The sequence below is a fragment of the Betta splendens genome, chromosome 11, assembly GCF_900634795.4.
Source record: "Betta splendens chromosome 11, fBetSpl5.4, whole genome shotgun sequence".
NCBI classification, from domain to species: Eukaryota; Metazoa; Chordata; class Actinopteri; order Anabantiformes; family Osphronemidae; genus Betta; species Betta splendens.
In genome coordinates, this window is record NC_040891.2 from 5,197,576 (window position 1) to 5,222,434 (window position 24,859).

The 24,859-nt window shown below is 40.9% G+C and overlaps 4 protein-coding genes across 5 annotated transcripts; 3 read left to right on the forward strand and 1 right to left on the reverse strand.

The window, feature by feature from the left end:
* Positions 1–10,520, forward strand: kpna6 (karyopherin alpha 6 (importin alpha 7)). Of its 2 annotated transcripts, none has more exons than XM_029166621.3 (14): positions 1–173; positions 1,963–2,096; positions 2,196–2,288; positions 2,451–2,550; positions 2,662–2,756; positions 2,930–3,061; positions 3,168–3,256; positions 3,357–3,456; positions 4,164–4,327; positions 4,395–4,473; positions 4,560–4,685; positions 5,467–5,594; positions 5,702–5,886; positions 6,003–10,520. In XM_029166621.3, the coding sequence occupies exons 1-14, from the start codon at positions 170–172 to the stop codon at positions 6,188–6,190; spliced, it is 1,617 nt and encodes a 538-aa protein (XP_029022454.1). In that variant the 5' UTR covers positions 1–169; the 3' UTR covers positions 6,191–10,520. The 2 variants fall into 2 exon arrangements, with proteins under 2 accessions (XP_029022454.1, XP_029022453.1); XM_029166620.3 differs by having other exon boundaries at positions 2–173; positions 1,960–2,096.
* A 263-nt stretch (positions 10,521–10,783) lies between these two features.
* Positions 10,784–16,715, forward strand: txlna (taxilin alpha). Its single transcript, XM_029166619.3, has 11 exons — positions 10,784–10,943; positions 11,480–11,672; positions 11,857–12,120; positions 12,202–12,293; positions 13,036–13,206; positions 13,347–13,541; positions 13,626–13,745; positions 13,832–13,906; positions 13,997–14,089; positions 14,180–14,275; positions 14,673–16,715. The coding sequence occupies exons 1-11, from the start codon at positions 10,812–10,814 to the stop codon at positions 15,003–15,005; spliced, it is 1,764 nt and encodes a 587-aa protein (XP_029022452.2). The 5' UTR covers positions 10,784–10,811; the 3' UTR covers positions 15,006–16,715.
* A 187-nt stretch (positions 16,716–16,902) lies between these two features.
* Positions 16,903–19,703, forward strand: eif3i (eukaryotic translation initiation factor 3, subunit I). Its single transcript, XM_029167061.3, has 11 exons — positions 16,903–17,062; positions 17,376–17,468; positions 17,559–17,646; positions 17,736–17,801; positions 17,880–18,029; positions 18,213–18,340; positions 18,483–18,593; positions 18,768–18,857; positions 18,973–19,046; positions 19,125–19,217; positions 19,306–19,703. Exons 1-11 carry the CDS (start codon positions 17,060–17,062, stop codon positions 19,385–19,387), a joined length of 978 nt encoding a protein of 325 aa, XP_029022894.1. The 5' UTR covers positions 16,903–17,059; the 3' UTR covers positions 19,388–19,703.
* Positions 19,704–19,829: 126 nt separating this feature from the next.
* Positions 19,830–24,713, reverse strand: hdac1 (histone deacetylase 1). The gene is made up of 12 exons (XM_029167060.3): positions 24,569–24,713; positions 23,618–23,730; positions 23,102–23,219; positions 22,936–23,010; positions 22,577–22,715; positions 22,343–22,484; positions 22,148–22,240; positions 21,853–21,961; positions 21,386–21,766; positions 21,116–21,271; positions 20,989–21,034; positions 19,830–20,710 (listed from the first exon to the last, which is right to left on the reverse strand). The coding sequence occupies exons 1-12, from the start codon at positions 24,615–24,617 to the stop codon at positions 20,683–20,685; spliced, it is 1,449 nt and encodes a 482-aa protein (XP_029022893.1). The 5' UTR covers positions 24,618–24,713; the 3' UTR covers positions 19,830–20,682.
* Positions 24,714–24,859: the final 146 nt, after the last annotated feature.

Sequence of the window (24,859 nt, forward strand, 5' to 3'; positions counted from 1 at the left end):
GTGGCTCTTGCGCCCTCTAGTGGCAGATGTGCGGTGGTATATTTTGACGTTTCCGTCTCCGGGCAGACATATTGCTTACAGGAGTAAATTCTGGAAAGCTAGAAGAGGGAAAGGATTTAAATAGGTTTATATATTCACAGCGTGATACGTTCAAACTATACGAGATACAATGGGTAAGTCGCTTCAAGTAGTCAAGTACAGATAGGCTTTGAGATGTTTTAGGATTTAGCGCTGTCGTCGGGAGTAATGGTTATGAAATCCCTAGCATGTCACTGTTTAGCTAGTAAGCTAGCTAGCTAGCTCTGTAACTCGTTGCTACGCAGCAGCGCTAAGTAAGTTGCTCTATTAGTTTACTGTCTGTTAAACCTTTAGCGTGTATACACCGAAGACCACGTTATCATCAACGTTATCAGATGGCATATTGACACAATAAAAACAATTAAACAGTCAGTGACGTGTTAGCCAACTTATAGAAACTTGTCTAATGCTAGCTACGTTGAAGCTAGTACATTGGCAGAAGTTGCTGTGCGCGCCCAAGCTGTGACAACACACGCGCAGTGTTACTCAAAAGTTATTATTTGTGTAACGGCGTCTATTTTCACTGTTACATTCGAAAGCCACTCCCGTTTTCATGACAATGGCCTTGGTAGCGGTAATCAACGTTAGCAAGCAAAAGGCAGATGCTACGCTAGTGCTGTCTAGTCAAGGTTCCGAACGTGAAACTGTTCCTCTGTTTTGTCGTGTGTATCATAAAATAGTATTTTATTGGCCTAGAATCTGTCGAGATGTACCTGACCCACTTGATTACACGTGTAAGTGGCACGTTTGTTAAATTTAGCCACAAATTAGTGTGCCCGGGAGCTAGCGCTAATAATAACCTAGCTAGTTGTTTCAGCCTTGGGTGCTATTATAATACGTAGACGCACATATTATAAAGGGATTTGTGTAGATTAGTTAAACTCCAACGAGTTACTTGTAAAATTCTGAACTACTCTAACAGATTGCTAACAGCAGTGAGCACTCGTGGATGACAGCACACCATAACCATGTACATGTGACTCCAGGGGTGCTCATGTTTTCCAGTCTATTCCCGGACAGGAAGCAACAGTTTTTTTTTCCACTTTTAATATTCATAAGAAATGTGCTAGTAATCGCTGGCTGAGATTACTCATCATTTGTTGTGGGCTAGTGGTAGAAATCCAATCCAAAACCTTGTGTTTCCTGCATGCGCTCTGGACAAGATTGTTTCTGAGCCATTGTGTCCAAAGTCCAGTCAGTTCAGCTTACAACATACAACAAGATGAGCATCCAACAGCACAGTGTGCTCATGTGCTGGACATGTGATGGTAATGCCACGTGGGCATTTGTACACATTACACGTGGGTAAACCTTTATATCGGAGTGGTTGTGCTGATGCTCTTAAACCATAACATGACCTCAGTCAGTGTGTGCCATATGCCCCCCTTCCCCCATGCTCTGACTATGGGGGCTCTTGGCACGGGAGCTTGGCACCATTCTGCACCAGTGGCAGGTTTCTGTATTGTTCTCCACCTCTTTCTCTTCCCTGTAGCCCCCGGGTGACTCAGGAATCTGGTCAGTGCCCTGTTCTGGTGGCATGACTGCACAAATGCTGAGAATGAGCGGTTTGTCCTGTGTTGGCAATTTATGCTAACTCTGCTATTTGGCTCTACTGAACTGAGAAAATACATTTGTTCCGCCTGTCAGCTGAGTCATTTATGAGTTAGTGTGTTATGTATTTTTTTTTTTGTTTGAATGAATATAAAACCTGTTTTCATGCTATTTTCTAATTGTAACCCCTTATGACATGTCAAAAAAAAGGCCTCTGTATTAGATGTTACACATGGTGTACCTCATTAAGTTAGGCTTAGCAAAGACAAATGTAGCTTAACTTAGTTTCCTGCTTGTCATAATTGTGACGTTTCTGTGTCGGTGATCCAGCAGAGCCGTCAGCTAGTCCAGCAAAAGATAACTACAGGATGAACCGCTACAAGAACAAAGCACTAAACCCAGAGGAAATGAGACGAAGGAGAGAGGAGGAGGGTATCCAACTCAGGAAACAGAAACGAGAACAACAGGTATAACAGTAAACTTGTTTTTCCCACTTATCATGACCTCATTCTGCTTGACGTGATGTCATTGGGTAGTCTGGCATGACTATGTTTGTTAAATCCTAGCTTTTCAAGAGGAGGAATGTGGACATTCTCAATGAGGAAGAAGCCATGTTTGAGAGCCCACTGGTAGACTCATACCTCAGCTCTCCACAAACAGTAAGTACTAACTGCCTACATACCGTACACACAACCCAAAGTGCGACTCACAAAGGACACTCTGATGGGTTTTTATATGGCTTTTCACTTTTTTGTTACTCTGTAATGGTGCCCAGCCTATGAGTTGAGTTTTACAGTTGAGTTGTACCTGTATTGTTGCAGGAAGGAGTTATTACTAGAGACATGGTTGAGATGCTTTTCTCAGAAGACCCAGAGCTTCAGCTTGTCACAACACAAAAGTTCAGAAAACTACTTTCCAAAGGTACATATTGTTTAATCTATGTGACCTTTCTATGTGATCTTACTGTAGTAACTATCATAGGCTCACAACAAACCAGCCAAACATGTCTACTTCTTGTTTGGTTCATTTCAGAGCCCAACCCACCTATTGATGAAGTTATAAACACGGCCGGAGTTGTGGAGAGGTTTGTGGAGTTTCTGAAGAAGAGCGTCAACTGCACACTACAGGTCACTTGTCAATTTTTACTTTCAAAGCTTAAATAGCTCCATAACATATAAATGTATGATATAATTGTAAAGATTTTTTAAAGACTCTACCAGTGGTAATCCTTTTTTTTAATACAAGCATATTAAAGTTTTATGGCTATTTTAAGATGGTATCTTAAATGGCATTCTTGCAGTTTGAAGCTGCCTGGGCACTGACCAACATCGCGTCAGGCACGTCCATGCAGACAAAAACTGTTATAGAGGCAGGAGCTGTGCCAATCTTCATTGAACTACTCAACTCAGATTTTGAGGATGTACAGGAACAGGTAGCTCATGTTCTTTTCTTTTTTTTTTTTTTTGATTGGATTGTTGAGCATGATTGTCCAGTTGAAGCTGTTGCCTATAGGCTAACAATGTATATATTTTTTTCAGGCGGTGTGGGCCCTGGGTAATATTGCAGGCGATAGTGCTGTATGCAGGGACTATGTGCTGAACTGCAACATCCTTCCACCATTATTAATGTGAGCTTTTTTTTTTCTCTTTGTCATGATTTAATTGATCTTAACTCATATCTACTGTCCTACTTATGTTGTGTTCTGGGTTTTGCTTTTGTTATTGCAGGCTTTTGACCAAATCCACTAGATTGACCATGACTAGGAATGCAGTTTGGGCTTTGTCTAATCTCTGCAGAGGAAAAAACCCTCCGCCTGCTTTTGAAAAGGTACCAACACAAAGCAACTGCTTGAATGTGTGAACAGGACAAATACTGAACGATGCATTAAATTACTTTTGGTAGATATTTGGTTAATAACATTGTTACAGAAATGAATAAGACCTGTATCTAACTCTTGATCTTATTTCAAAGCTCTCAACTCCTAGATTTTAGATTACTTGACTCTAATCTGGTTACCATGGAGAAAGTAACAAGCTCCCTGGCAACTTTGAGTGTTATGTACATCATTATTTGCAAATAAGCACTAATTAGGCCCATAGGAGTTAACCTGCTAACTAAATTTGGATTCAAAACACTGACTAACAGGTCATAGTATTGCAACTTACTCACTGTTTTAACTGATTTCAGTGCAGTTACTCTCTGTGTAAACATTGTCTACAACAACTCAAGTCTGCAAGTTGTTATTGTTAAACAAGGGAGGATAGTTTATACACTAAATGATAAGTTGCAAGGTTGTACTTTATCAAAAACAGGGAATGATGATCAAAATGTGTTACGGTGGTAGGGGTCAGGTGTCCTGTATTTGTCCAGTTTGGACAGGTGTTTATTTCAATAAATCAACAGTAATTCTACATTTTCTGCTGAATATTTTATATAGCGGTTTACTCGTTAAAGAGGTTCAGTGTTTGTGTGATACATGGGATTTGACCTGATGCATTTTTTGTTTAAATGTGCATTACGTCTGTGCTGTCCAGGTGTCACCCTGCCTGCCAGTTCTGTCCAGGCTTTTATTTAGCAGTGATGCAGACTTGCTGGCAGATGCCTGCTGGGCCCTGTCCTACCTCTCCGATGGCCCCAATGACAAAATTCAAGCCGTCATTGACTCTGGCGTCTGTAGGCGTCTTGTAGAACTACTCATGTAAGTTCAGTTTGATATTTTTGTTGCATTAAACACTGGAAATTTCTGATTAATTGTTTTTCTACAGGCACACTGACTATAAAGTGGCTTCTCCTGCTTTGAGAGCTGTAGGCAACATTGTAACTGGAGACGATATCCAAACACAGGTGAAACTTTAATAAACTCAATAATAAGTACACCCCCCTTTTTCAGATGGTTTGTAATTGTTTTTACTGTGCATGGTTTTGTACAGGTGGTGTTGAACTGCTCAGCGCTGCCTTGTCTGCTGCACCTTCTCAGCAGCGCTAAAGAATCGATTCGCAAAGAAGCATGCTGGACTATCTCTAACATCACAGCAGGAAACAGAGCACAGATTCAGGTGAAAAGAACAAACAAAGCTAGTGTTGCAAATCATTTGTTTTCAAAATTATAAATGTGGAAAATATTGTTTCAACATGCTGTATACATACCGGTACATAAAATGTTTCTTTTATACTTATACTATTTATACTTTATACTAATAACTTTATTCATATTACTTATCAAACACAAAGTGTTCTACATGTGAAACAAGCAAAAATACAACGCAAGGATACAAAAAATAAAATAAGCAATTCAGACTGAAAGATCTCTCATGGAGTCAGAAAAATCCAATCTTAAAACAAACTTTTGTGTTTTAAGATTGTATTTAAAAGAAGACACTGACTCATACCCTGCCGGAGGAGATAAAGTTGTATTTCAGAGCTTTGGTGCCCTGACTGAGAAAGCTCAGTCCCCTTTTGATTTTAAGTGATTTTAAGCAAATTGCTGCTTGAGGATCTCGTGCCACCATGCCGTGTAAAGCTTTGTAGGTGATTAGTAAAATCTTAAAATCAATCCTAAACTTGACAGGGAGTGAGGAGACCAATTTGTTGCTCAAAACTCAGATTGCAGTCAAAGAATACAACAAGGACTTTTCAAATATTTACATATGACTGTTTTGAAAAAAGAGATAATTGGCCTGTTCTGTTTCCTAGATGTGATCCATAAAACACCTCTTCTTGTGGGTGATGTCAGTCACTTTGTTTATTATTTAAAAATATAAGGCTGACAGGCAGTACTTGCTGTTGTTGCTGCTGTAAACATACATTTCTCATATTTTCTCATTGTCCCCTCTACAGACAGTAATTGATGCCAACATCTTCCCAGTGCTTATTGACATTCTACAGAAAGCAGAATTCAGGACTAGGAAAGAGGCAGCTTGGGCCATTACAAATGCCACCTCTGGAGGCACACCAGAACAAATCAGGTCTCAAAACCAAACCGTAGTAAATTAAGCTAATAAAAAGATTTACGTGATGTTAAAAAGTGTTTCAACATGAGTATGTGTGCGTGTGTCTGTCCATTTGCGTCTAGATATCTTGTGAATCTGGGCTGTATTAAGCCCTTGTGCGATCTGTTGACTGTGATGGACTCAAAGATTGTTCAGGTTGCCCTCAATGGGCTGGAGAACATCCTGCGGTTGGGCGAGCAGGAGGCAAAGCAGGAGAACAACGGCACTGGTGTCAACCCTTACTGCAGCCTCATTGAAGAAGCCTATGGTACTGTAACATAAATTTCCAAAACATAACCAAATAGACATTAGCAAATTCTGTCTCATTTTTGTTTTTTTTACATGTGCTCCTCATGGTCCTTATTGTTTTTTTTGCGTTTTAAGGTCTGGACAAGATTGAGTTCCTTCAGAGCCACGACAACCAGGAGATCTACCAGAAGGCTTTTGACCTCATTGAGCATTACTTCGGGGTGGAGGATGAGGACAACAGTCTAGCCCCTCAGGTGGACCAGGCCAACCAACAGTTTCTTTTCCCCCAGCAGGAGGCCCCCATGGAGGGCTTCCAACTATAAGTCGCCACCACGCTCCTCTAACCCCCCCTCCCCCCCTCTTTACGTCTATGTATCATGGAGGGCCAGTAGATACCGGAGTCATACCCCCCTATTCCCTTCCTTGGTCTACCACTACCCTACAAATACACACACACAGCTGTTTGGAGGAAAGATAAAACTGTTCTGCTCTCCAGCCTAAAAATGCACCCCGTACCTCCCTCCCCTTTTCATTCTGCTCAAACCATGGACTGAGTTTTTGTAGGGCAGTCTCTTGTTATCTGGTGGGGGGGTGCCACATTAACTCCATCTCACTTAGTAGAGGAAGTGATCACCTCAAATAGCCCAAAGCGTGAGTCTGCCCAGGCTTCAAATGCACTCACAGACATCCTCCTGCCAGATGGTAGCTTGCACATTATCTTGTTGGCAGTAACAGTGATTTGATGATTGATATCTTTCTACATTTTGATTTCTTTTTCCAATGGGACATTCCTATTTTCAGGATAACCCATGCATTCCCGTGCAAAGTCGATAGACGGGTGTGTGAGGTGAAATATGCTCTGCTATTGATGTCATTTTGACTTGTAGTGCATTTCAAAAATATATTTACAATATTATTGCCCCCTTTTTTCTTTTTTTTTATTTGAATAATTATTTTCCCCTCTCCTTTTTTTTCCAGTGGTTGGGACTTTCCTATCCTTTTCTAATCATGTATAACACTTAGTTTACTGCCAAGAGGCTCCCTGGTCACTAGGCTTAGGGCTGGTCTCTGCATATCTGCTGATTTGGAGGGTAGCATTTGTATGGGACAAAGATTGAGAGGCACAAAATGTCCACTTCAAGTCAAGGGCTTTCTATAAATATTTGCGTAAGGTTCGAGGTGGCAGAAAGCATAAAACCTTAGAGTAATCTGCGCGTAGGAAGGGCTTAGGAAGGAAATAGAATTGGTGTTTAAGGATACAGGATTCAGCTGTTTAATGCAGGTTTTGAGGGTGGTTATAGATAGAGATCCAATGTTCGTTGTGTGCTGTGTTATTAATAACAAGAAATTTAAATTATGAAGTGATCTAATTATTTAACAAGGCATAACTGAGGCATTGAGTGGGACTGTGGCGGGGTCAGCAGCAGTGAACCAATTGTATTTTTATATATTTACCACGCTGAAAAGATTTTCAGATGTTTAAAGTAGAGAGTGGCAGACTTGTAGTAGAAATGTCATGAGATGCTACGTTTCCCCTGAAGCCCAGTGTAAACTGGCTGTTGCTGGCTCCAATCCCTCCCCTCACTTCCCAGTTGTATGTGGTAGGGTTCTTTGCATGGTGTTCTATTACCCTGCCTCCAGTCGCTGAGTATCCCTGGCCAAACATAGATCGTAGACACAGAAGAAACAGTGTGAAGAAACACTTAAGTGTTGCTGAGTGACAAAGCCACAGCTTTGCCACAGATAATTGCTTTGGTGGTGTTGACAGTGTAGTGACAGTGGTGTTTTGTGTAGTGATCGAGTTGATATACCCCTTAACTTTGTGTATCACTATTCTTTCGAGGAATGGGGGCGACAACTAAAGTGATTCTTGCATGGGTCTACTGTGATATGTACTGATGTTAGTAGCATATCCTCTTCCTGGCTGCAACCCTTCTAGCCAGCCAGCATTTGGCTAGGGATAACTCGTAGACAAGTGACAAGCCTAACTGCAACAAAGACAAATTCAAGTATACATATATATTTGAATTTTATTGCATTTGAAATATATATAAATATATGTATCTGCGCACACTTCATGCACACTTGCATACAACACCAGCAGACATTGTACACACTTCACAGATGAGTGGCTAGTAGTGAGTAAAATAGTTTCCATAGTCTTTGGATTAAGAAGAGTTATTGTTTGATTTTGGAATTTATTTTTTCATATTTGAAGTGGGGAAAAGGCCATTTTGGCTGTCTTTTGTTTCTTTATAATGATTTTTGCCTCACTTCTTTTAAGTTCAGACATTGAAGAATCGAGGTTTGATCAATCCAAAAGCAAGATCGCGCACAAACAAGCCTTATGGAAACTCTTTTTTTCGTTGTTCCTAGCCACATGACTTATGATGGTTTAAATTTACCCTGGAACATTGACCTGGGATCAGCTCTGCCCACTGATGGCTTCTGATCTCGCGTCAGTGTTCAGGCTTTGAGTAGAGCAGAACTTGTTGCGTGATGTTTGACTGACAGGCACTGTGTGAGGGAGAGGTTGATTGACTCTGCGACTATGTCCCTACCTGATTCTGGGAGCCCCTGTTCTGTGAATCACTGAAGCGGCCCAAATCTTAAGTCAAGAAAATGTGAGCTGAGTGGTGTTTTGTTAACCAAATATTAATGCTTTAATCTGTAGAAGAGTGTATACACCTTTTTGACCAGTAACACTGCTAAAGGCACAGATCTTTGCCTGTTTTTATTTGATTTGTTTAGTGTTCAGTTTTTCCGTTAGAATCTTAGTGTGCAAGGCACAACAGTTAAAGCATTAATACAGAGGAGCATGTGTCACTGGGACTATTTTGGCTTTGTGAGTTGATAATATCCGCAGAACATGTGTGCTTCTGGTCGACATAAGAGGTCAAAAAGCAAACAATTTAGCCAGAACTTCTCTTTACATGACCGATTGATAGTGGGGCGTTTATGACTGACAACATGTATTGTATGGTCGGTTCTGTTCTTGGCCTACGAATACAACCAATGCCGGAATTGCAGTGTTTTTCAAAAAGCAGTGCATCAACCAGAAAAACTATATATTTCTGAAAAATGTAAAATGCACTCCTATTCACAAAAGTGCCAATCTGACCAACAAAGACTGGAGGTTGTTATGTATCTGTCTTTGACTTACAGATTTTTTTTTCTTTATACCTTTATCATTTACTTGAATGTGCACATACTCTGTGCAAAAATATTGCTGCTCTCTTTTTCTTAATCTTTTAAATTTCTATCATTAGCCATTGCTTCTCTGGAAAAGTGGTTTTCCTTACTGTGGGCACCTAAAATAAGGAATCAAATTTAGGAAGTCTGATTTTTCTGTACCGGGCAGAAATGGCTAGCAGGCTAAAACTGGTCTTTCAGCTACTCTTTATCCATTGGTCTGATTGTCCCCAGGCTCTACATTGCATAGCTAAGCTGCAGATATATTCATTATAATTGTGATGAATATAATAGTTAGCATTTTGCCATGGCTGTGGTCTGCAGCAGATACAGTGCAAACAGAAATTGTGCTGATAAACCTATACATTATGACTATCATAGGCCAGGTACTAACCATATTGTTGTTAGTTTACCAAAGTTTGTCATCCTAAAGGCTGAAAAAATTGACTTGATGCTTCTGTCAGTACTTCTTGTACTTGGCTTGTGTTCACGAGTCAGTATAATAACGCTTCAGGCTGTTTTCAAATGTGCTTCATTTCATTAGAAGCTGCTCAAGCTTAGTCCCTCTCTCCTCAGTTTTGTTTTCAAGTACTGTTTAGGCAGACAGAAAATCAGCAACATAATACAGATGACTGCAATAAATAATCAGGCGTCCCAGAGGTAGAGGTCCACCTACAAACTGCTCTCACAGGTGACACTCCTTCCACTGTGTGGAGCTAACAGAGGCAACTACTTGACATTCTTCTAAGATAAAATCTGGGATTCAGAAATTGATGTGATTTACATTAAAAAGTATTATAAGTTTAAAGTATATGTATGTTCTGATACATTGACAGGGATTCAGATTCTAATCACTTCTGAGAAGTGGAGGAAAAGGCTCAATGTAAAATTTAACTGAGAAAAAACTAAAAAGAGGAAGGGATACAACGCTTTTTTGCTTTTCTTGATGTTTTTCCTGATCAGGATATCCTGGATTGTATTTTTGGATAATTGTGCTTAGTTAAGTTTGTCCTAGTCAGGCTGCATGATCTGGAATCTTGTTACCTATAGGGGATTGAACAGACATCACTAAATATCTCAAATCTGTCTTCCGTCCTAGAAGCTGTTTGCATCTATATCAGAATTTAAAGCCACGTTTGACTTGGTCAAGTAATGTCTACGCTACAAATGTTTACAGTGCTACATGTTTGTAAAATACGTTTCATATGCCATCACTGACCAGTCCTGGTGTACTCTCTGTTCTGGTCCTCTCATTTCTTTTACACATATTTATTTTCTCTATTACTTTATGATTTCTCATTTGTTCAAATGACCCATCTTAAACTGTGACTTGACTTGACTTTACCGACGGTATGAATGAGTGACAATACACTTCAACTATACATGACACACAAACATGAACATGGGGAAAGAGTACATACAGGAAATGGTAACAAATAAAAAATGTAAAAAAAAAAAAAAGATATATATTGAATTGAAATTGTTCAGTGAAAATACTGTACAAAGCAAATAAAGTTATGTTGCAACCCTTTAATGCATGTTATTTGTGTTGCTATGCTGTTAAAAAAATGAAAATTTAAATACTCGAAGGTGCATTAAAGAAAAAAGTGCTGCTGCCTCAAAAAAGAGAGGAGTGCTTGATTTTTGTGGATGTCACGCTTTCTCCAAAAATGATTATTAATGACATTAAAATGCAGTTTCCTATCTTAAATGTACGTAGTATTTTATCAATCCTGTAGATGGCAGCAAAGTATGAGGTTGTGCGTCACCAACGAAGAAGACAAATCCAAAGTTATGACCGGAAGTGATTTTTCCCCCCTACCTCACGCTGTTGAGGAAACCTGCAGTCTGTACACACGAGCAATTTCCTCCTTAAGTGAGAAGGTAAACAGTTTGCTAATATTTAAGAAATCGCCATGTGTTCTACCTTTTTCCTTTATTTGTACGTGTTATGCAGCGTATGCTCGATGTTCTGTCGCCTGTCTAGTACTCGCGGAGGCTAATTTGGTTCCTTATGGAGGCTAACAAAAATTTAGCTTGTCTTGGCTAACATAACGCGAAAGCTCTAATGACAAGGTTAATGGCAAATGAAACTGACTTGATAGGAAATGTTGCTATATTACTAACGCTACCTACGCGAAAGTGAATCATTAGCATAGTGAGCCGTGTCACAGGTTTTTATCCATGTAATGTTTACTGCGACACCAAGTCAGACTGAACTTCATGTGCAAATTGCAAATTAGGCAAGTGTTCCCCAAGTACCTAGTGTACAAAGCGCGAATTTGTTTACGCTCCACCAGCTAGCGAGACAATTGGCTATTCAAAATTACGTTTATTTATTTTACCCCACATGGAGTCGGTCGGACGCAGCCGTACGTCACGGGCGAACCCTGTGTCACAGGTTTTTCAACTTTTAATAGATACCGGAGATGAAAAAACAAGACAGCGAAGAGTCTGCCACCCAGAGCAGCAGTGATGCTCCACCTACGGCAGAAGCGACGGACTCCCCGGCATCTGCCAAAGACAGCTCGGTGAGCAACAGTCCCCAAGAGTCGGAGCCACAGACGCCACAGGCAGATGCTCCTCCACAAGGCACCGAGGCGTCGACTGAAGGTAGATCCATCATTAATGTTGGAATGACGGTCCCAGCATTCCTGTTGGGATCTTAGTTTTTAGTAATCTTATTAACTTGTATACATTTGTATTAATGTACATGAATGCTCATTTTTATTTAAGGAGAGAATAAATGCAGGATTGTTTGTCATTTCCTTTTATTTTTGTCCTGCTCTGTATGTAGCTGCAGAAGCTCTGTTGTCTCAGCGTGACATGGCTGAGGAGCTGAGCCGCCAGTTGGAGGACATCCTCAGCACCTACTGCCGCGAAGCCATTTCGGATGATGCCAGCAGCGTGCCGAATGGTCAGTCACACGGCCTGGAATTCAACGGTCTATCTAATGATAGGGAGGACGACAAGCAAGATGACGGCAAAGTCAATGGAGGTGGCAGTGGGGTAGCGAAGGACCAGAAGAAGTCACAGGAGAAGAAGAAAGTGAAAGGACTGGGTAAGGAAGTAGAAACAAGATGCCAACATTATCTAACTATAACTTCCATCTTATATTGTTGCTGTTTTTATCTTAATTTAGGCAAAGAGATCACCCTCCTCATGCAGACACTGAATACACTGAGCACCCCAGAGGAAAAGCTTGCAGGACTGTGTAAGAAGTATGCTGATCTGGTGAGTAGTTTTAAAATGTATGTATAAATATGAAAACGCCAATTAACACTCCACTGAAAGCTTTATAAAGCTCCCTGTTTTGGATTACCCTCTTCTGTATTAGTGTGTTAAGGTGAAATAATACCAAAGAATGTAAAGTCTCTTCCACACATGCACTTAGCATGGTGTGAAATGAATTAACTGACTTAGTCCAGAGTGCTTATGTAAAAGAGTTAAATACTACATACTGCTACCAAATATTGACAGAAATCCTTTTTCTTTGTTCCTCAATTTGTGTTGTATTTAGTACACACATAATGACAACCTTAACTGTTGCTGCACTTGCTTCATTTGACATCATGTGTTCTTACCATAGCATTTTATTTCTGCATTTAAAGTCAGACTCCATTTGCAAAGTTATTTGCTTCTAAGGTGCTTTTAATACCTTCTGTACCGTAGAAAACAATCTATCTTTACAATTTCCTTTTATCTTTGTATCAAAGCATAATTTCTCCTGACATTATAGGCTAAAGTGATAGGGAAAAACAGTAAAATACCATTTTAGACTGTAACTCAAATAGTAATACTGAAATAGAAAGTAATTAAGTGCTGTGTCCCTATTGCTGTAATATTTAAATATTTTCCTAGTTTGAAATTGTTTGTATTTTATGCTGTGTTAATAAAATAATATTAATATAATATACTAATATTCCAGTATCAGCTGCTGTTGATAAAAGATGAATATTGTCTGTCTGTTTGACAGTTGGAAGAAAACAGAAACACCCAGAAGCAGATGAGAGTGCTGCAGAAGAAACAGAACCAGCTTGTCCAGGAGAAAGACAACCTGAGGAACGAGCACAGCAAGGCCATCCTGGCACGCGGCAAACTGGAGAGCCTGTGCAGGGAGCTGCAGAGACATAACCGCTCGCTCAAGGTACACCACACGTATTGATATGCTAAGTATTAAAAATGTAGAAGTCAGCTGCAAAGATAAATGATGCCAGAAAAGACTGAAAAACCATGATTACATATTTACACTCCTTGTGATCATATTCTGCTCTGCACCCTCTGCAGGATGAAGGGGTACAAAGGACCAGGCTGGAGGAGGAGAAAAGGAAGGAGGTCACTTCTCATTTCCAGGTAACCCTGAACGACATCCAGACACAGATGGAGCAACACAATGAGAGAAATGCCAGCCTCAGACAAGAGAATGCAGAGCTTGCTGAAAAACTGAAGAAGCTCTATGAACAGTACAAGCTACGAGAAGAGGTGTGTGTAAAAAAACATTTTCTAACAGCACTCGGATTATTGGTTATTTTTAACTTAAACTCTGAACTCGTGTACCTACAACAGCATATAGACAAAGTGGTGAAGCACAAAGACCTGCAGCAACAGCTGGTGGATGCAAAGCTGCACCAAGCTCAGGAGCTGCTGAAGGAGTCAGAGGACCGTCATGATAGAGAGAAAGACTTTGTATGTGAACTCTTAACAGACACAGCGTAACATACAAACCCGACTGTTGCTTATACAAAATGATCATTATTTGTTTTCCGTCCCAGCTGCTCAAAGAGGCAATAGAGTCACAACGGATGTGTGAGCTGATGAAGCAGCAGGAGGTTCACCTCAAGCAGCAGGTTCGTCTCCACTCATCACCTTTTCCACCTTGATTTTCCTTTGGAGAAACCGCGATTCACGTGATCAAACCCGTGTTGTGTTGTTGGCAGCTGTCACTGTACACAGAGAAATTTGAAGAGTTTCAGACCACTTTGTCCAAGAGCAATGAAGTTTTCACCACATTCAAACAGGAGATGGAGAAGGTGAGCAGCCTGTGTGTCAGGGAGCAAGAAGCCAATGTGTATGGGGTGTGTGCTCTGCTGGTGTGAAACTTGTTGCATTCATTCTTACAGATGACTAAAAAGATCAAAAAGCTGGAGAAGGAGACGGCCATGTATCGCTCCAGATGGGAAAGCAGCAACAAGGCTCTTCTGGAGATGGCTGAGGAGGTAAAAGCATTTATTACTATGTTGCAGATTCTACACCCTAAGTAACACTGGCTGGACTATGGCGTGGTTTCATTCAGTGAACTAAATTAAGTGCAGAGGGAAACCTAAGACTGATTGGGCGTGTGGTCTGCTTTGTTTGATTTAAATTACTGGCAAAAATGATTTGTATAACAAATTGTTTGTTGCTGGTATCATTAAGTAAAATGGTTCTGGAGCCTAAACAATAAAATTCAAACTCATCTTAGATCTGTTCTTAAACTGAGAAGTAAGAACTACAGAAACAAAATACAGCTAGTTTCATTTTGGTTTGTAATGTTTAAATCAAAACCTAGCCAGTTGATGTAGAATTACAGTTCTACACTGAGCTTTGCCATCAACCTTGTGCGTTTGTCTACAGAAAGCTGTTCGGGACCGAGAGTTTGAGGCACTTCAGGGTAAAGTTCAGCGGCTGGAGAAGCTGCGGAAGGCGCTAAAAGTGGAACGAAACGAGCTCAACAAGAAACTCCAGAACATCAATGGTGAGCAGGGTGGCACCACAGCGCCTCCCGGTGCTGACACAGGGACAGAGTCTCCTTCTCCACCACCAACTGATACTCTGCTGGAGCCAAGCGCTGGGACCATCCCGGACAGTGACCCCTGCTCCCACGCATGCCACTGCGGCCCACAAGAACTGGACCCAGACAACCTAATAGAAGACGCAAGCGCTCAGCCGGTCACTGCGCAGGAGTGAAGTAACGCTTTTCATACCCCTCGCTACCTTCAAGCATCAAGCCACCAAAAGATAAGCCGCCAGCCTGCGAGCCACTAGACCCTGCTAAACGAAGCTGGTCCAGCAGTAGATCAACACTCTCACATTTGTATATTTTAAGCTGATTATATGAGCAACGTTTAATGCAAAGGGTCCTCCCAGTATCCTCAGCAGTTTTAGTCCTGGTGATGGGATTGTGCCTCATCTGTCAGCACATTTACACATGTGGTTCATAGTCATTAATAATAATAATAATAATAATAACAATAATAATATCTTCTCTCGTTGATATGGTTTCCATTATTAAATAATTCAATAGGCGTGCTCATTCCCATAAATGTGACATTGTAGAGGGATCATTGGCTTAGTAAAATGACAGCAGTTTACAGATGTTCAAAGTGCATACATATCACAAAGAAAGGAAATTGTTCATAGGACACCCGACTCTGTTATTTGATTAAAATGAATATTAAATATAAATGAAATTCTACAGGCCCGTTTACATAAAGGCTGTATTGACCAGAAATAGTCCAATAATTAGAACTAATGTAAATGAGCTGTAGTGTTGTACTACACATTCCTTTTTAACGTGCGTTAAACACAGAATTGTTTTGGCAGCTCCTGCTGGGCATGATATGATGCAAGCAAGCAGTACATGGCAAGAAACAGTCACAGATAGGTGTGTGTGTGTGTGTGAGAGGGAGTTTTAGTAATTTCATATATTTCTTCCAGGTGAAGTTAAAACAATAATTTCTTTAGCGAATAAAACTCTCACATCTATGTACAAAACAGAACTAATAATTATATGAACTTTCTTGTTGTGACTGTTCTTTGGTTTTTCATCTGGCTCATATTCAAAATGCTTTATAATATCTCTGTTCTGTAGATCATTTTAGGGACATTAACATAGCCTTTCATATATTTGCAGTGTTTAATTCTGTGGACTTTATTTATTGTTTAAAGCATAATCTCGTTGAAATGTGTTATTTTGCAGAGCACTGTAAACAATCAGTCTACTCTTGGTTCACTTAGATGGTTTATTAAAACATTCCTCACCTCAGCAATTTGATTCCTTACGCAGTTCAGTTAATCTTAATGCTGTTTTTTTGTCAGCTTTGTATATTGTAATGACAACCACTTATTTTGTTTTTTGTGTGTTTGTCTTTTTGGTTTCACAGATTGTCCTCTGCATGTTCTGGGATTTGCAGTAGCTTGTAATCAGGTCTTAACAAGAGAATGTTTCGAGGACCTCTATGCAACACTTGCCTCTTGGTCTTCTGTGGCAGTCTGAACTGACAAGCACTTAACTGAGAATGTATATTCATTATATCCACTGTCCTGCATGGATGCACTGTATAAACAGACATATCTCATGACTCGTGATGATTTGTCAAAGCTCACCATCCTCTTACTGATGCTTTTAAAAAGCTGTGACTGACCAGAGTGGCAACAAGTAGAGGAAATGTTACTAGTCATTTCTCCTGAGACACATCTAACATACACATGTAGCATCAGTATAGTGACAGAGTGACAACCAATAGAGATGAATCTCTAATAAGACAGTACTATGGCAGATGTGGAGCTTCACCAACCATCATAAGGAACCAAAGATGCTTTCCTTTTGTCTTTTGCGGTACTTTTATCTGGCCCTGTATATATTTTTCCTTGTTAATAAAAATGTGTAACAATATATATTTTAATTGTGTGCTTATTAGCTATTGCACCTATTTAATATGAGAACGTGAAAATCACACCATTCAGTACCCCCCTCCCCCCTCCCTCGACCCCCCATGTTAGAAAACGGATGGATGGATGGAGATGTGGAAGTGAAGTGTGACATTTCAGTCATAGTGTCCAGCGGCTAAAAGCTATACTGCACTATTGCCGGTAGAGGGCGATGACGCCATCTTTGACACCGGAAATACACCATCTTCCTTTCCGCCGCGGCTCCGGCGCCTGAAACACGAGTGTTGGTCATTTCTCTCTTTACGGGAGGCTTATATTCGGTATCGAGAGGTAACGTCTCAGTAACGGGAATGGTTAGTATGACTATGTTTAAAAGTTGTATTCCGACCAAAGCAATGTTTTTTTGAGGAGACGTCAACGTCTGTTTCAGCTAGCTAGCATATAACTAGCTTTCGCACTAGCAAGCTAACGTAAACGTTAGCTGCACGACGTAGATATTAGAGATCATCATCAAGCGAAAACAAGCCGGTCTTTAGTAAAGATAAACAACATAAGCTAACAGCACTCGGATCATACACGACCACCAAATGTTCCTCTAAACACAGGCCATACGACGTATGTCTCGCTGTCTAACATCTAAATGCTAAAGTGCTTTGTGCTTCACAGAAACCCATCCTGCTCCAGGGCCATGAGAGGTCCATCACTCAAATCAAGTACAACAGAGAAGGAGACCTACTCTTCTCTGTAGCCAAAGACACGGTGAGCTGCCAGTGTATGCTATCACACTGCTGCACACACAGGATTATTGTGCGTTAACACATTTTGTTCCTCTGTTCTCTCCCGTAACAGGTAGCTAACGTGTGGTACTCCGTGAATGGGGAGAGGCTTGGCACCTACAATGGACACACGGGAGCTGTGTGGTGTGTTGACTGTGATTGTATCCTTTTCACGACATAATTCAAATGTAATGCATCACTTGTTGTATATAGCTGGGCTGCAGTGTCACGCACCTTAACGTGCTCTTAGGGGACACCAAAAGCGTGTTGACAGGATCAGCAGACAACAGCTGCCGACTGTGGGACTGTGAGACTGGTAGGTGAAATACAAACGGCAGTGAGGAGGGAAAACATACCGGTTCATGTTTATAATGTTAAAGCTAAATCTCTTCAGGCAAGCAACTGGCCCTGCTCAACACCAATTCTGCTGTCAGGACGTGCGGCTTCGACTTCAGCGGCAACATCATCATGTTCTCCACAGACAAGCAGATGGGCTACCAGTGCTATCTAAACTTCTTTGACCTGAGAGACCCACAGCAGATCGGTATGTTCAATATGCACCCTGTCATCCAGCAGCTGGTGTTGCCACAATTATATGCTTTTACCAGCGTTTGTTAAATACGCACTGTAGGAATTCATACCTGAACTGTCACGCCGTTGGACAACAACATTTAACATTTAAGCAGCAGCAGCTTAACGAGGAACCCTCCACCCATTGTCTCTGTAGAGGACAACCAGCCGTACCTGTCAGTACCATGCAGTGAGCAGAAGATTACCAGTGCAGTGTGGGGACCTCTGGGAGAGTTTGTCATTGCTGGGCACGAAAACGGAGAGTTCAACCAGTTTAGCGCGAAGGTTGGTAATGAGCAACTGGCTGCAGATCTTCGTCCTGAAGAACAAAATGTTTTTTGCAAGCACACGCATATAAATAAGCGTTGGATTCTAGTTTAGGCATTTTCTTCTTCCATGTCCTGATGACTGTCTTGTTTGCAAATAGTCTGGAGAGGTCCTGAAGAAAGCCAAGGAGCACAGCAGGCAGATCAACGACATCCAGACGTCAGTGGATCTCACTATGTTCATTAGTGCTTCAAAGGACAACACTGCCAAGGTAAAATTATTACTTTTGTTTAACACTGCTAGTAGTGTCAGATTTTTAATGGTTATTGCACACAGCAATCTGATTACATTTGTTTAGCTTTATACAGTCAGATTGTAAAAAACACATTTCTTTATCTTGCCACTGTTTGGTATCAGAATTGTAACTGTGTTGGTTTTCTTTTAGCTGTTTGACTCCACGTCTCTGGATCACATTAAGACATTCAAAACAGAGAGACCTGTCAACTCTGCAGCCATCTCTCCCATCATGGATCATGTAAGTGGAGAAGCTAAGCTATGGTGTTGCATGTACTTGGCCATAAAACCTTGATGTAATAATTTGTGCGTTGGTACTAAACTTTAATGGTTGGGGGGTGTGTTTTGTACTGTAGGTGGTGATGGGAGGTGGACAAGAAGCCATGGAGGTCACCACTACCTCCACCAGGATTGGCAAATTTGAGGCCAGGTAAGATGTGATGTGGTATTGGTTAATTAAATAATCGTGGTATTAACATATCATAATCACTTTCTTTTCTGTTCTAAGGTTCTTCCATGCTGCCTACGAAGAGGAGTTTGGTAGAGTCAAAGGTCATTTTGGTCCAATCAACTGTGTGGCATTCCACCCTGATGGCAAGAGGTAAAAAATGACCATCATTCTGTAGGGAAGCTGAAGTTTGGAGTATCATTGTGCTTGCTAACATGCTTTTCTTATTGTGGGTCTACAGTTACAGCAGTGGAGGAGAGGATGGCTACGTAAGGATTCATTACTTTGACCCACAGTACTTTGACTTTGAGCTGGAAGCATAAACAGCCTGTGCTGCTACCCAATGAGGAAAGAGGATGGACTAAAAATGCAGATGAATGCAAACAAAGGCATCAATGTTGTGGAGTGCTGATCGTTTTCACTGACAAGTGTTTTGTAACATTGCCTGGAAAACTGTTGGTGAAATGAGAAGCTGAGTTAAAGTTTCTGTACCCTGGATCTGTGGCTACGCTGCGACCAGACTTTAACCAACACTCACTGGTAGTTTATTTAATCCAATTGGTTTCATTTATCCATGCATCTTCTGTTGTAAGCCATTCCATCATAAAATTAATAAATTCAAGTGGTATTGTTTCTGAATGCTTAATTGCCCACTTGTTTGTAACTGTACGCTGGGCTGTTGGACTGTCCAGTTATACACTTGATTCTGAAAACACTTAAGGTAACGATCATGAAAGTGCTAAAGTCAAGACTTTGGAGTCACGATTTGTATAAAGAAAAGTGGATCCATTTTATTTTATAACAAAAGTAATGATAATGCACATCACAAGAATAAAACTCCAAATAAACACATACCAGCTCACTCCACCTTTATAATGGTACAAAATGGCTAAAACTAAGTATCACTTCCCAACAGCTCTCTGCTGAGGTCACACCCATTCACGCAGTAACATACAAACAGTACAGGAAGGGGATAAGGGAAACACATTAATTCCGAGGAAGACTTTCTGAAGGGGCCAACTGCATTCATGATTCAAAATAACTTACGGACTTGTCTGAAGATGGTGAGTGGGCAAAGGGAGGACAGCATGTACATGTTAAAGGCAAGATCATGCACTGATAAATGAACGGCATGTCAAACAACTGCCAAATGCTGGTTATTCTACGTATCATAAATAGATGTTTAAAAACAACAGGAGAACCTTTTTGCATGTGAGCACTACAAGTAAATCCACATCTGCAGGTAATTTAGCTAGAGCCCCACAAACATGTTTATGCGCCATGATAGAAACAGCAACACTTTGGGTGGGTTTTTTTTCACATTAAAGCAGAACTGCCTCACACAACAGCTGGGAGGGATTTGTGGCATTTGTTTTCTACTACAAGGAGTTCCAGGTAGGTGAGGTAACTAACAACAGAGGGGTGGCAAATCATGCTTTGTCAATTCTCTGACAAATACTCTGGTCAACGCCAGCCCAACTGTGTAAATCAGGTTTGCCTGTTAAGAATGCACAGTAAAACAGGAATACAAAAAACAGTCCTATCGTTGCAGTAGGAGGAATAATCAGAGGGGCCGGACGGTTCCAGTATAACCTTTCATTTTATCCTGGGGTGCACTTCAAGTAGTTTTTACTTCTTCTTTTGGTCTGAAACATAAAAGGTGAAGGATTGTGAGGTAGCAACTCTGACACATCCTTATCCTACAGTAAGTACCGTCATATCATCAAGCTTCTACATGTATGCTTCTAGCTCTTCCTAGCTTTTCACTTTACACAAATAAAAGCAGCCAATAAAATATCCAGTTATGCTACAACTGAGATCTTAAACTTATTTTGATCATAATTTGATAAATAAGAACAACATTACACATACAATATTTTTACTGAAGACCACCTGATGAAATGAAATGCTTCTATTTTCTCACCCTGATGTGTCCATTTTCTCTTCCTCCTTTTCTTCCTCTTTCACTTCTAGAGAGCAAACAAACACGACAGATAAACACAGTGTTCATGTCATCTACAAATATTAGACTGTCTTAGAAACGGTCTTACCTTTCTTTTCCTCTCCTTCTTTCTCCTCCTCCTTCTTCACTCGTTTAGCCTTCTTATGGTTGGCAGCATTCCTGCGGCCTCCTCCCTGACCCTCTGCTTCATCCTCAGAGTCCGAAAACTCCTCCTCGCAGGCTATCCTCTTGTCATGGGCACGGACTAAATTACAAAAGAAAAACAGGCAGAGTTCATTCACAACCCCAGAGCAAATGCACAGTGCCACCTATACATCTTCCCATCCAGACATTGCCCTTATCTCAAACCAACTCTTACTAGACACGCGTTTGTCCGGGTCCTCCTCATCCTCATCTCCGCTGTCAGGGTGGGGAGCGTCTTCGGGGATGGCCTGCATCTGGACACCAGGGGCATGAGGCAGCATGCGGAGGTTCTCAAACAGACGCTGCTTGATCTTCTCCAGGTACTCATTGGTGTTCTGGTTGGTCATGTTGGACGGACTGATGTGCAATTTAAAATCAGGGCCAAAATACTCAAAATAATCGTTGTAGGGAAGCTCGTTGGGGATGGAACAGTCAAGAGCGACGGCTGTTTCATAGGTCCAGCAACGGGCCACATTACGAATGGTGTAGCCTCCTCCACCCAGCATCAACAAGGGCAGGTTAAAACTTTTGATGTACTCAACACATTTGGCATGGCCTAAAAGAGACAACACATACATATGGAAAACTCTCAATGACAAATTACTTTGAGTATTGTCTCTTGAATGGAAGGCGTGTTTCTACCTTTAATGGTTAGGTTGAAACAGCCGAGTCTGTCTCCAGAAAGAGAATCAGCTCCACACTGCAGCACGACAGCACTTGGCTGGTACATCTCCATGACTTTAGCCATGATCTAACACACACACACACACACACACACACACACACACACACACACACACACACACACACACACACACACACACACACACACACACACACACACACACACACACACACACACACACAAGTTCACAAGTTAACAATTTAGCTCAAAGAAATTATAGAACTACAGGCATTACATCCTATTTATACTTACAGGTTTGAAGATGGCTTCATAAGATTCATCATCAATCCCATCTCTGAGTGGGTAGTTGACTGCATAGTATTTACCCTTTCCAGCGCCAATGTCCTGAACACGAGACATACCAGTAAATGACAGACCACGTATGTGCATGTAAAAATTTAAACATTTAATTAAACATATTTATATTTAAAATAAAAACTGACAAACCCGTAGGTCTCCAGTGCCAGGGAAGTACTCCCCATATTTGTGGAAAGAAACAGTCATGACCCTGTCTGTGGTGTAGAAGGCTTCTTCGACTCCATCACCATGGTGGATGTCAATGTCAATATATAAAACCCTCTGGTGGTACCTAAGTGCAAAGGAAGATTGGGGTATTGACATTTTAAGTTCTGTAAAAGAGAAGGTGCATTATCTGGCAGAAAACAGTGACCGTCAGCTTACTTAAGCAACTCCAGAATGGCTAGGACGATGTCATTGACGTAGCAGAAACCAGAGGCCTCAGATTTCTTTGCGTGGTGGAGACCACCAGCCCAGTTGACGGCGATATCTGTCTGCTGTTTATTCAGCTTCACTGCTCCAGCTATAACATGTACAGAGTAAAGCATTACTTCCTGGATTTAGTTAGTTGATCAAAATGGCTGGTTTTAAAAAATTAGTACAAAAAGTAAATTATTAAGTCAAGTACTATTAGTTTTATTGGTATATTAATGCTTTTATCACTGATTTCTAAATTGTGAGGGAAACTGGGCATAAACACAGTACAAATCAGAAGAATTATGTGAAGTGTGTTTGTAACATACCAACAGAGCCACCTGTTGAGAGCTGGCAAAACTCAAACAGACCATCAAACACTGGACAGTCTTCTCCAACATTAACTGCGGAAGAAAGCACAGGACCAGCAGCTTTAACAGAACTAGACAGCAGCAATATGTCAGTGTATAGTCTGGAGGAGAAGTAGACACACACATCTCTGCATCTGTTTGCTGTATTCAGACATGTTGTCTGGTCGAATAGACCTCAGGAACTTAATGTAGTCGTCGCTGTGGTACTTGGTCATCTCTTCACCACTGGCTTTGTGTGGTCTCTGAAATCAGACAGGTGGACGAAGCGATGGCCTGGTCATTAATTGCTGGCTTCGATCAAAAGGAAAAATATATTTTTTAAATTCAGTTCAATCAGGAACTATCTGCAGTAAAACATATTCTCTTTACTTTTGTGAAGAGCTCTTGATATGAATCATGTCACATGATACTGATGCAGTGCTCATATATACATAATGCACAAGCTTGTATTAATTACCACTTCATATTTGATAATGCTGCTAAATATGCAGAAAGATCTTACTGAGGGGTCTTCCACGCATCCTAGAACAGATTAGTAGCAAAGGTCATGTGTCTGAATCTCATTTCACTGCACAGTTTTGGAGATAATGTGCATCTCATCTGCAGTGCTCTGGGGTTTGTGTGTATTGTTAACACTCACATAGATCTCCATTTTCCTGTACAGTCCATAGTTGAGAAGAAGATTGTGCGTCATGCGAATTCTATGGGGTTTCATGGGGTGGCCCTGGCCGTAGTAGTAGTTCCCCACATCACCTTAAAAACAAAGATGAGTTAAATGCTCTTGTTTGCCTTTACACATTCCACTAGCACTTGATCCAACGCTCCACTCAGAAATATGCGCAGCCACGTTATACGTTCATGAATCAGGATCAACCTGTCCTCAATTTGGCACAACTCCAAAACCACGAGTTTTTGTTACAGCACACTTGACTGATATTTGTACAATTACTACCACCTGATCCTAAAATCTAGGACTCAGCAACATCACTAGCAACATCACTAGCAATGGTCATTTTATTTTTTGATAACATTTTTAATTTTTAAACATACTACATATTTCAACACTTACATTAAGGTTGTTTTATAAATGGCTCATCACAGTGGAAAATACAGTGGTTACAACCTCACAGATACACAAGCTGACACTGGACCAAAACCGGCAACCAGCGCATCGGTCCTCACTTCTCGGAAGTTGAGGGGCTCATTGATGCGATTAGCGCCGGATAGCTTAATAGCACCTTTAGGTTCCCAGAGTCACAGAACTAACACGCATATATTCATGAAAACCCAATAAAATGTACAGACACGTTCACAATATCAGACCATTTGTTGGACGACTTGAAATCTAAATGAAGACCGGGTGATATGCTGAGTGCGGTTTCAAGCTAGCAACTTGCTAACCGTGCCGTATAGCTAAAACAAGCTAATCGAGCAGGCTAACGTTAGCTCACTACACCGGCTAGCTAGCTTGGCTGTTAGCACACTTTTCAAAGAGAAAAAAATCTAAAAATAAATTTCTTTAAACCGTTTAAATTCATGGAATGCTACTCCAGCCCTTAGAGTAGAGAAGGTGCACAAGCATAATATTTACCGTCATAGTAATAGCAAACTTTTTTCTTTGTTCCTTGAGACAGCGCCATTTTACAGCAATTACTCCCCCTGGTTCGTGCCCACCGGTTCCTCCGTTGCAGCAAGAAGATCGCGTTAACCAATCATAGATGATGTACCGCCCGGCTGGCAGGTGCTGGTGTTCAAATCGAGCACTCCTGAGTCTGCAGTTTTAATCAGACAGTGTCTAGACCGTAACACAGCTTCAACGTTATTGTTTTGTTCAAATTACGACTAAGAATGAATATATAAACTATAACTATGAGTAAGCCAA